The sequence below is a fragment of the Scomber scombrus genome, unplaced genomic scaffold (assembly GCF_963691925.1).
Source record: "Scomber scombrus unplaced genomic scaffold, fScoSco1.1 SCAFFOLD_67, whole genome shotgun sequence".
Taxonomy (NCBI): Eukaryota; Metazoa; Chordata; class Actinopteri; order Scombriformes; family Scombridae; genus Scomber; species Scomber scombrus.
Genome location: NW_026910373.1, coordinates 88,121 through 100,923, shown reverse-complemented (window position 1 = coordinate 100,923; position 12,803 = coordinate 88,121). Strand labels below are relative to the sequence as shown.

Here is a 12,803-nt window from a genome sequence, read left to right as displayed (position 1 = left end):
CTGCCAATTATTCCTCCTACTCAACTCTCCTCCTGACCCCACCCACCCCTGCCTCCTGATATGACTGCAACACTTTTTAATCAGGGCCGTGCAGATGGTGCTCATGGGGGGAGGGGGGAGGGTATGATTTCCTTTCTATTGTGTGTTTGTGTGTGTGTGTGTTTGTGTGTCTGTGTCTGTGTGTGTGTGTGTGTGTGTGTGTGTGTGTGTGTGCTGTTGGCAGTAACATATAACTGTATTTTATTTTCTGTGTTAATTGTGGGCCCACGCAATGGCTAGTGGGTATTCTAATAAACTAAACTAAGCTAAACTAAACTAAACACAATTTCAATACAAAAACAAAGGCATAAACTGAATGTGACGACACATCAAACTTGCCAGGACTTTCTTTCAGTGATTCATTTTCATTTCATTCATTTGCCTCTTTTTTTAAAGGGGCCTTTTTAAAACAATTGTATTACCAGACTGGGTATATTGTACAATTGCTGCTGTAGTTATGTGACCATGACATGATGCTAAGATCACTGACAGTGCTTTGAACTGGCTCACAGTGACTGACATGCTGTACTGCTGCAGCAGTTTGCTGAGATAGGCGAAACGTTGCAGCAGACTGGTAGCTGAGAGAGGTTGAAGCCCGAGTGAGGCAGATGCTCCAAGAAGAGATAGCTGCTGCACACTTAAAGCTCCAGGTAGAAAAAAAAAGCAACTGAATCAAAAAAGTGGAGGAAATAAACTGGAATGGGAATTTATGTGATGTTGTGAAGTTACATATATACTTCCAGATTATCTCTCCAACTGATCTCTTCTCTTGACCCCACCCACCCCTGCCTCCTGATATGACTGCAACCCTTTTTAATCAGGGCTATGCAGGGATGGGACGAGAGAGGGGGAGTCTTTGACTCTTTCTCTTTCTCTGTGTGTGTGTGTGTGTGTGTGTGTGTGTGTGTGTGTGTGTGTGTGTGTGTGTGTGAGTGTGTGTGTGTGCGTGTGTGTGTGTGTGTGTGTGTGCGTGCGTGCGTGCGTGCATGCGTCGGCAGTAACATGCTGCTGTCGCTGTTGTTCTTTCTGCTGCAATAACAAGAATACAAAAGAAAATACAAATACTTTACATAAGACAACAAGGCACCAGGTTCAAAAAAAGTGTGGGAATTAAACTGGAAGGGGAACATTTGATTACATATTCAGATAAAGGCCTCATCTTACTTTATGTCGAATTGTAGGACTAGGGCAGGATCAGTTGGGTGTTGTGGTGGACTCCCTTAAAGACAAAGATATTGAGCCACCATTAATAAATTGAATTATAGTGTTTATTGTTGTTTTTTGTTGTTGTGTGAATACATATTTAATATAAACTACTTTTACATGTGTTACTTTAACCTGTTATGCTCTTTGTAACTCAGCTGGTCAGGGATCCACTGCCTTTTTTTTTGCTTTAACCTCCTCTCTGTATAAGGCATCTTATACACACACACACACACGGTTACTCAGGGCACTTTTGGGGACATTACAGAGAAAGCATCGCCAATTAACTGGTCTTGAGTCTAAAATTTGTCCCCAAAAGTAACCTATGACACACACACACACACACACACACACACACACACACACACACACACACACACACACACACACACACATTCCTGTATTGGCACCAAGGTGAGGACTGAGTAAATCAACTGCAGAATGAGGACCACCATTTATGGTTCACTTACAGACAAATGCACAATATATTTCAACACTAGATGGCTCCCTGACTACATTTTCCACCTTAGATTCTTAAAAAATACAAATTTCAGCGTCTCTTCCGTGTTCAGTGTCTCTCCTCTGTGTTAAATGTCCTCTCCAAGCTGAATCTGTCCTCCGTTTAAATTTCAGGTCTCTGTCACACAGTCCTGCAGGCTGAATGTGCAGGTGTGAGGGGGGGTGGCCCCTCCCCTTGATGGGCCATTAACTAAAGCTGAGTTGAAGGCAGAGAGGACACCACAATATTCTACACTTCTCAACTCAGACTAGCAGGCCTGATTACAGGCTGGACGGGTGAAAATAAGTCATAAATCAAATTCAATCATACAATTATTCTGATATTTACAATTTTGCATGGAGAGTATTTTTTGTATATTCAGCGCTAATACTCATTTACTTAAGTAAAGTTTTGAATGAAGGATATTTACTTGTAAATGAGTATTTATACAATGTGATATTACAACTTGAATGTAAGTAAAAGGTCTAAGTATTTCTTATTACTGATAAACATACAGTAATACTTGGGTGTATATGATTAAACTTTACTTTTAAGAGAGGAGCTGGGCACATGGGCAAGTCACTGACCCAGCAGCAGTGCAGGTGTGAGGGGGGGCGGCCCCTCCCCTTGATGGGCCATTAATTAAGGCTGAGTTGAAGGCAGAGAGGACACCACAATATTCTACACTTCTCAGCTCAGACTCACAGGCCTGTTTACAGGCTGGACGGGTGAAAATAAGTCATAAATCACATTTATCACTACAGTTTACTGCAAAATAAGAATATTAACATTAAAGTCCCTCAGTTACTCGGTAGACTTATTGTTATGGGTGAGTAAAAGCAATTCTAACTTTGTTAATTAAATGAAAAGCATAGCATATAAACAGCCTGTAGAGGCCATTACAGTGGAAAAAAAGTGGGGACCGGCCTAAATGTCCTCACTTTGTAAAAAGGTCCTCACTCCAAAGGTAGGTCACTAAGAAAGCCATGCACACACACACACACACACACACACACACACACACACACACACACACACACACACACACACACACAACACACACACACACACACACACACACACACACACACACACACACACACAAACACACACACACGGAGTGCCATTTCAACATTTCATACATTTTCTAGAGAATCTGTCCATAATTATCACAGAGCTTTAATTACATATAATGTATTCATTATAATAATATAATAATAATAATTCACATAAATAATGTAATGCTCAGGTCTCCATTCAGTTTGTTTGACTATCCACTTTGCACAAGGAAGAAAGCTTAATAAATGTTAAAATTTCATAGACATAAAACTACATACTCAGCTGTGTCTATCCGTGGTTGTCTTTTCCTAAGTCCTTATGAATTCTCCTTCACATCTGTCCTTAACCTCATGACGTTGTCCATTGTCAAGGAAAATTGGTTAGGAAAAGACGATAGAAGATAGTTTTCCGTGCGATGTTGTTTCCTCCGAAGCGTCACGTGATGCGAGGTCTGTTTCTGATCACAGCTGGATCAGCTGTGATCAGAAATGTGCACTGTACTAATACTAATAAAAGTGAGCAGTTATCACTGAGCAGCAGTGTATTGTCTCGGCAGCTTGTTATATATTATAGTCTATTGGAAAATCCTGTAGGATTATAGATAAAAGGGTTCATTTATGTGATATATTCATTGTTTGCATTTTTTATTTACTGATATTCGGATTGTTTCATTTAATAACCCAGATGATTAGGGATCTTTAATCTCCTCCTCCCTCCCTCTCTCTCTCTATCCATCCAACTATATCTATTAACAATTGATGTACTATTAATGCATTCAATAACCTAAACTTCTTCCCCGGAGTTGTCTGTGCTTTCTCGTCTCACAGGTAATCTGGGCCTGTAGACGTCCGGATGACAGATTCCAGTCCCGGACCTACTAGCTTCAATGTTGATATTCAATGTGCTTCTCTCTCCTATTCTTCCTCTCTACCCCAACTGGTCGAGGCAGATGTTTTCCCACTTTGAGCCTGGTTCTGCCTGAGGTTTCTTCCTGTTAAAAGGGAGTTTTTTCTTGCCACTGTTGCCAAGTGCTTGCTCGTGTGGGAATGTTGGGTCTCTTTAAAATTAAAACCTGAAGAGTACGGATTGCGAAAATAGATTAAGGGACCTGTTCTGTGTGTAAAGTGCTTTGAGATGACTTTGTTGTGATTTGGCGCTATACAAATAAAGATTGATTGATTGATTGATTGTAAACCTATATAAAAATATATGATTAACTTCGTTCTTCACCATTTTATATAGTATTATAGTGGTAGCTATTCATGTTCTGTGAAATTCCAAGTTTAAACCAAGTTAGGCCTATAATTAAGTGCTTTTTTCTTGGTAAATGATGACACATCTGCTACTACTGTTTTCACAGACTTGTGGGATGTGGCAGTTGGTATAGTTTCAGTAGAAGTGTTGAAATGTTTCTTGATAAATGATGACACACCTGCTACTTAGGAATTTTACGGTCATCACCTTCCATGATGTGACAGGTGGAATAGTGCCATGGCCATCTTTGCTGTCTGTGTTTCTTCAGAATTCGTGTTTACACTTCACTGAGTTATGTGTTGTGTAACTCTGTGTTTCTGGCAAAGATTGTGAGAACATCTTTCACTAACCTTAAAGACAGGTTCACAATTTTTCAAGGTTGTCTTAAAACATCAGTCAGGTACCCAAATGATTATTGAAATAGATTATTCTTGCTGTAATCATTCTTCCTGTTCATACTGACCATTAGACGATTCCTTCATAATGCACTTACAATGGAAGTGATGGAGGACTAAATCCACAGTCCTCCTTCAAAAATGCAAAAACTTATTTAAAAGTTGATCTTCAGCCGTCCAAATGAGTCAAATCAAGTCGTCCATGTTTCAACATTACAGTGTTTTTAGTGCCAAAGTCTTTTTGTTACTATACTTCCACCACAGCTCAACAGGGAAACACTAAGAGGGAATTTGATGCTAAAAAGACTTTAAATGTGTCAGATATGCAGTTGTTATAATTAAAACTGATCTGGTGGCTTTTACTTATTTCTATTTGATTTCATTGTATTTGATTTTCTTTTTTTGGGATGTGAAGCACTTTGTTACTGTTGTCTGTGAAAGGTGCTTTATAAAAAAGGCTTTGCTTGCTTGCTTGTTTGCTTGAGCTGAGATTGGTTATTTATACTTCACATTGTAGTTAACAACAATCCTGCATGAATTCCAGCTGCTCTAAAAGCTACACAAATACTACGTAGAGCTTTATAGCTGGAAGAGAGAGATTTGGGGGGTTGATTCATTTAATTTTTGTTTGTGTCTGTGTTGTGTCTCAGGTCATCTATGTGCCCGGCTGTCTCAAAGTTCTTTGTTGGTGGATTTGCTCCTACCTGCCGGACTCACCTGTCCTGTGTGCTCAGTGTGCGGAAAAATGTGTTAAATATATACTGACTATAGAATAGGGATACTTCATTGCAGCTTTTAGATATTGTGGGATTTTTTGTTGTTGCTGTTGCTGTATTTTAGTCCCATCGTCACCATGACGTGAGCAGTTTCTAACAGGCACTGTATATAATATCTCTCTGTTGCTGGTCTGCGTGTACATTTATTTATTTTGCTAATATATTTGTTACATGTTTCACCTTGCTATCTTTACATGATCTATTATTTTGCATTATAAAATAATAATAAGTCAATCGACCCTGAAGATCAGAGCCAGTGGTGCCAAAAATGTAAGTATAACCAACACTGATGTTACACCTGCTGCCGGGACTGCTGTCAACACAAACCCACCAACAACCGGGGTAATAACACAGGACAAGCCAACAGAAGAAGCTGGAGATAGGGGTAACAGCTCAACAGCTCAAATTTTCCCCTCTCCCTCCCTATCTGGAGAAATGTGAGCTCCCCTGAAATCCATGATAAAGTTTGCACACTGAGTATAAATACTATAACACAGAAATGTGCGTGTATTATTACATTACAAACTATTTAACTTTTTCCACTGTAATGTGGTGATTAACCTGGAATGTACATACAGTTTTCTGTGGAAGAGGAGAACATATACCAGTAATCCTTTTCCTTCATCTAGTTTCCTGTTACCACGTTGATACAAATCATTGACTGACAGTTTATTAAATTCACCAGTAATGCTGTTCATTAATCTGTTAACAATAAGCACAACTGTCAGACTGGAGGTGTGTCTGGGGAGAAGTCGGGAGAGGGCTGGATCACCTACTAGAATATAAGTCAGCATGTGAAATCAGAACAAACAGATCAAACTGGCAGCTCCAGTTCGAAGCCACACCAAACTTACCTGAGCTACACAACTTTTCCAGGTAAGGACAAACTGGTGGAGACAGGGAGAGAAAGTTGACTGAGACAGTTTGATCAAATGTAAAAAGAAATATGATGTTAATTTTATGTTTTCCCTCAGGTTGACGACATGGCCTCTGATCAACTAGAGACGGCTGCCCTGGGTCGACCTTTCACCTTAGGGATGCTCTACGATACTCGTAAAGATGCACTGATCCCAGGTAAAACATTACTCATATTACATTACACTGAAAGCTGTATATAAGTTAATAAGGTGCATATTTTTTGTTTCAAGCAATGGTGGAACGTAACAAAATTTATTTACTCAAGTACTTAGGTACAGTATTGAGGTACTCGTGATTAATTCAGTATTTCCATGTGATGCTACTTTCTACATCTCAGAGGTAAATATTGTACTTTATACTCCACTACATTTATCTGACAGCTTTAGTTACTTTTCAGATGCAGATTTGACACAATGGATAATACAACAAGCTTTTAAAATACAACACATTGTTAAAGATGAAACCAAAAAGCAGTGTGTAGTCAGGCTCACATTTCAGATGTCTATGAGTTGTTAACAGCTCCACCAAATAGTGATTTTTCCCTCTAAACTTCTCACATGGTTTCATTTCAATAAATGTTAAAATTATCCAATATTTCAGAAAAAATCTAAGAAAAACAATCAGAAAAAAGAAAAAGTATTCATAGGGGCAATAGATGATGTGAAGTTACTATAAACTGTGTACTTGAAAGATAACAGATTGAGCAATTGAGCAGTGTCTGCAACGACTACAATGAGTTTTCAATGGCAAATTAAGGTAATATGATAGACTGTGTCAAATGCTGAAATAATGTCAAATTTAATCAGGGCAGACCCTTGACCAACATAAGTAAAAGGATTAGATCATTGGTCACCCTAAGTAGAGCAGTGTTTCAGTGCTGTGCTTTTTCTTGATTGCAACCTTTCAAAAATATCATGTTGATTCATGTGCGCTGTTAATTGATTGCATATGATCTTTTCTGATGTCTTTGACAAAGGATAAAAAATGTAGATTGTTCTAAAATGGTTGGCTTCATAAGTAAATATTTATTCATTATTATTATTATTTTTCTTAAGATCATTTTTCTTAAGATTATTATTATTATTATTGTTAGCCAGTGGTCAGTGAGCTGTTTTTTGTGAACTGGACTGTTTTTGCAATGAGGCTCATTTCAAGAGAGAGGGGCCAATTTTGCACCAACTGAATGCTTAATACCTTTACCGTAATACCATAATACATAATAAGTTATTGTAGATAGCTAATCTTAGATAGGAGGCTTATGGTTAGGGATTTTTTAGATGATTATTTAAGCTGGGACCTGATTGCAAATTTTGTTTTTTTTCATGTGAAAGCATGTTTTTGAATGACAATAAACGAACCTTGATACCTTATTTAAATACGTGCAAATGCAAAGGAGCACCAAGACTATTGATTTAGTTGTAAGCGCAGTTAATGATGCCTTTCACACTTTGTGGGTGCTTGGTAAATTACATGGTTTCTTTTTGTCTTAAAATATGAACAGGTATGATATTTCTATTATACAGGTTCATTTCAGTCATGTATACAAAAGCATAGTTAATACACAGCTAGGAGTTGGGCCTAATTATTTGGGAACCAATCATTTTTTTTTAATCTTATGGTTGTAGATACAGAGACCAATCCTCAACCAAGTTTACAATCAAATCTGATTTAAACCCCATCACGTACAAAAAAAACTTCACGTAATACTGTATGGTAATTGCAAAAAAAGTATTTTACTTTAAAAGCACTTTAAGCTCAAGTTATCATTAAGTCCATTTGGTGTCATGGTGTTGAGTGCTTATATCCAAAACATTTCTCTCTAAGAAAGTTTTTTCAGAGCATCACCTCCTCTAGTGGACATCATGACTTTCTCAATCCCACAGAATTTAAATGAAGAGGATACACTACGATTTGCTTCAGCATGATGATTTGCTATTTCTTATTTGTCTTATTTGTGCAGTTTTGGCATCTGCAAGAGTTGTGCAATCTTTTTGTGAATTGCCCTACAGCATTCAAATGCTGTGCCATGGTTTCTCAGCAAAGGTTAATATATAAAGAGTATTAAAGAGTAGCCACAATATAGCTACAGCTATGTTGACAGCAATAATACTGTAATATCCACAGGCACAGCTTTAAGCACAGCAAAACCAACAGGTAGCTACAGCTGATGCCACAGTGCTGATATACTGTCAGAACTTTGCAGCTCAGAGACTGGAAGTTTTTTATTGAGTAGGAAGATTAGTTGTTTGTACTGCTGTTCATGTTCATCTTGAAGCTTTGGTTTTTACTTATTTTAATAGATTGGTGATGTTTTTTTAATTTTCTACAGGTTTCACATTGTGGGATACCAACAGTTTACAAGAGAACACAGTTGAAACCTCTCAGCACAGCACTAACTTTCACATTACAGCATCTGACTCCATTGAATCCAAGTCCTCTCTGCTGGATGTTGATGCTTCTCTGAAGGCCAGTTTCCTAGGTGGACTGATTGAAGTTGGAGGATCTGCCAAGTACCTGAATGATCAGAAGAAATTCAAAAATCAGAGCAGAGTGACGTTTCAGTACAAAGCTACCACCAACTTCAAGCAGTTGTCGAAGACTAAACTTGCAATCCTGGACGAGCAACAGAAAAATGTTATTGAGAAGAGCTCAGCAACACACGTGGTGACTGGCATCCTTTATGGAGCAAATGCTTTCTTTGTATTTGACAGTGAGAAGTTAGATGCTAGCAGTGTTCAGGAAGTCCAGGGCCACATGGAAGCTGTGATAAAGAAGATTCCATCATTTGATATTGAGGGGAAAGTTGAGATCAAACTGACTGAAGAAGAAAAAGCCCTGACAAACAAATTCTCCTGCAAATTCTACGGGGATCTCATTCTTGAAAGCAACCCTGCAACATTTGTAGAGGCAGTGAAGACTTATGTAGAGCTTCCAAAGCTACTGGGAGAAAATAAAGAGAACGCTGTTCCACTGAAGGTCTGGATGATGCCGCTGAAGAATTTTGATTCCAAAGCTGCTGAGTCAAAGGGTGAGATCAGCACTGGAATTCTGAAGAAAGCTGAAGATACTCTAGAAGATCTTAGGCAGATAGAAATGAGATGCAACGATTCTCTGGCAGACAGCGTGTCAGAGAACTTTCCACAGATTCGAAAAAGTCTGAAAAGTTTCCAAAGACAGCGTAATAATTACACATCTGGACTCCAACAGGCCATGGCGAAGACAGTCATCTCCATCCGTGAAGGCAAAGAAGATGAGAGCTCACTGAAGAAACTCTTGGAAGACAGAGAAAAGTCCCCATTCAGTCATGAAAATCTAAGCAAGTGGCTGGATCACAAAGAGAGAGAGATCAATGTCATTGGGTCCTGTGTCGACATGATGAAGGGAACAAACACAAAAATTCTCCCAAATCAGTCAGAGTTGGATGAAGAGGTTCTTGGTGTAGAAGATGCTCTGTGCTTTGTCTTCACCTCTCTGGAAAGTGCTGACGGCTGCCTTAAAGCGATGCAGAACTACTCACATTCACTTGAATTAAAAAGTTCTGATGAAGAACCCTGGTACTTCTCAAATGAAGTGTTAACCAAAATGAGAGAAAAAGCCAAAGCTTTCCACGATCTTGCTAAACCTCTGAAGAACAGCAGCAGTGTCCGTTTCCTTGCAACAGCCATAGCAAATGAGAAACACAAAGGAGCGACCATCTACCATTACAATGAGGGCATTCTGGTCACTGATGACTTTTCAAAGCCTGCCGTCCCTCCTGTTAAGACCATCACAGACAAAAGGGCTTTAATGTGGTGTAAGTCATTTTTCAGGCATTTTATTTACTTCAATAAAGTATTTCATGTTATTTGTTAAAATTCTCTGGTTTTCCATTTAAAATATTTTGATAATTATCTATGCTGCAGTTTTTAAGAATAGATATACCATTTTATATTTACACACTAGCGTTCAAAAGTTGGGAATCACTCAGAAGTATAGATATTGATACTTCTTTTCAATACATTGCTAAAGTTACAAATTTCAATTATACTATCACTATACTGACATACAAGTATTAGAAAATGTGCATGCTCTTGTAAACTGCTGTGGATGGTGATGACGATGAAGAATAACAGATTGTGTTGTGTTTCTCTCCATCAGATGCCTGTGATCTCTCCCTGGACCCAAACACAGTAAACTACGGCCTTATTCTTTCTGATGACAACAAGAAGGTGACACGAGGAGCATGGCAGAAATATCCTGATAACCCAGAGAGGTTTGATTCTTGCCATCAGGCGTTGTGCAGAGAGGGGCTGACTGGGCGCTGTTACTGGGAAGTAGAGTGGAGTGATGGTTATAATGAAGATACAGCTGTAGGTGTAGCATACAAACAAATTGGCAGGAAAGGGAAAGACTTCAATTATTTAGGAAGTACTGATAAGTCATGGTGTTTTGGTGTCAATATGAACTTACCAGCACTTTTTTCAGGGCACAATAATAGCTGGCAGAATTACCCTCTTGTCTCAACTGGCTTCAAACGTGTTGGAGTGTATCTGGACTGGCCTGCTGGCACTCTGTCCTTTTACAATGTCTCCTCTAACAAACTGAGTCACCTCTACACCTTCAATGCTCATTTCACGCAGCCTGTTTACCCTGGCTGCTACATTCTCACCGGAACTGGCTCTCTGTTCTTTTGCCCCGTGGACTAAGAACAGTGACAAAGTGATGAAGTGAGTCTTGATCTGTCTTTAAACTCACCAATCATGGTGGAGTGTAACTAAGTATATTTACTCCAGTGCTGTATTTTCTCATATTATCTTTGTACTTCTACTTTACTACAATATCAGAGGGAGATATTATACTTTTTAACCCCGTACATATTTTTAGATGTATTCTATAGTCACTGGCTATTTTTAAGATTTAATATTTGATGCGTAAAACATATGATCAGTTTGTAAAGTATTCTTTGTTATTGGAATGACTACCAAACAGAAACTCAAGTGTCTCTCTTTTAATTTAAAAATTGCTCTTGCTTTTTTTTAATTTCATGATAACCAGACTCACCACTCACTCAGTAAGCACAACGATTCTCCTGTGGCAAAGTCCACAGTTGGGTTAGGTAACATGATTTTTATTTTTGCTTTTACCTTATTAAAACTTTACATTAGCATTAGTTTAGACTTGAATAATTGCATTTAAATCATTTGTTAATTTTGAAGTCATCTGATAATAATATAATGATGTGTGAATTTTTTTAAATTTCCAAGTTGATTGTGTGGGTGTAGTAGCTACATGGTAAATAACATTATGTCACCATCTACAGGAAAAACTATAATCTGATTGTTTTACAGAAACATGATATATGTGGTTTAACTGTCTTCTACTTTTATCAATAACAAATTATTATTTGCTACATTACACATTGATTAGCTCATGCAAAGCAGTAACTTTTATATCTACTAATATATAATAATGATTAAGGTGAAACATTGAGTAGCTTAAATAGCTTAATATTATAACTGTTCATTTATCTTTATCTTCATTTACAAGAGGTTTCATTTATGCATGTGAAGTTGGGGAAGAGGAAGGAAAGAGGAGGGAGGTTTTCTTTATCTTTAATTTCAAACATGGTTGGACATTAAGTAACTCAAATAGTGGTGATGGGTGGCAAAGTTTTATCTTTTGTTTTTTAACATTCAGTTGTTGCTGTTTTGTTTTTTATACACACAAAAAAATTTAAAAAAGAAGAAAAGCAAAAAAAAAAGATAATGCATTTAAAGGATTTATAATACCAAAATATCAACAATGATTGACAAAGTGATGATTCCAGTTTTATGTTTTAATCTTTCTAACACAAGTATAATGTACCACTCAGGAAACCTCTGCTGGCCTTTGTTTATCTGGTTGTGGTTCTGGACCTTCTGCTCTGAGCCTGACCAAGAGTCCATTTACTCACTGTGGTGACCTGATGCTGCAGCCACAACATTGTCTTTAACATGGTGTTTGGATTTTGTAAATGTTGCTGATGTTTATAGAGCTGAAGATCTGCTGGATTGTAATTTCGTAACATTTCTGTAACACCTGTTGGACATCTGTAGAACAACAATAAAGTGGAGTCCTGAGTTGACCACTGTGTGCAGTTTGTTTATTTGCTGATTGAAAATCCAATTAAAACCTGCTTTTTTGTGTAAATAGTGTTCATATTGTGACTCTTCATAGTATCCCTTCATAATTAGCCTGCATACCAAATTTCTGAATCCCAAATCATGCATAAATACCAGTCATGATGTGTGATATATCCTTAGTAAAGCTTTTAGAGAGCAGAGTGAGTTTAGTTTTTTATGCTTTTTGTGAATGGAGAAAAAAACATTTACAGTAACTGTATAATAGTCTGTGAGCAAAGTTATTTCAATTAATTAAAGTAAATGTGAAGAATGCAACACTAGTTTTGAATAGTGAATTTTGAATTGAATGTGTGAATGTGTCAAAAACTCAAACAAAATGTGTAAGAGCTGCACAAATCTTTTTTTAACAGTCACATAGTGCTTTACACAGTACTTTACAGTACATTCAATAAAATTTCAGGCTGAAATAAATATGTTTAGGCTTGTTTTAATGAGTCACACTGAGAGATGATGAAGTTCTCCAACAGAGCACAGTTGACTGCCCTCAGCCCAGCAGTGC

The 12,803-nt window shown here is 37.7% G+C and overlaps 1 protein-coding gene across 1 annotated transcript; it reads left to right on the top strand.

Moving 5' to 3' along the window:
• Positions 1 to 6,208: 6,208 nt before the first annotated feature.
• LOC133976966 (stonustoxin subunit beta-like) lies at positions 6,209 to 10,906 on the top strand. Its single transcript, XM_062415104.1, has 3 exons — positions 6,209 to 6,299; positions 8,473 to 9,936; positions 10,281 to 10,906. Exons 1-3 carry the CDS (start codon positions 6,209 to 6,211, stop codon positions 10,826 to 10,828), a joined length of 2,103 nt encoding a protein of 700 aa, XP_062271088.1. The 3' UTR covers positions 10,829 to 10,906.
• Positions 10,907 to 12,803: the final 1,897 nt, after the last annotated feature.

Excerpts from the sequence above, each read along its gene's own strand:
- LOC133976966 (XM_062415104.1), top strand. The coding sequence starts at position 6,209 with ATGGCCTCTGATCAACTAGAGACGGCTGCCCTGGGTCGACCTTTCACC. Across the intron at positions 6,300-8,472 it reads TAAAGATGCACTGATCCCAG|GTTTCACATTGTGGGATACC; the intron begins GTAAAACATTAC and ends AATTTTCTACAG. Across the intron at positions 9,937-10,280 it reads CAAAAGGGCTTTAATGTGGT|ATGCCTGTGATCTCTCCCTG; the intron begins GTAAGTCATTTT and ends TCTCTCCATCAG.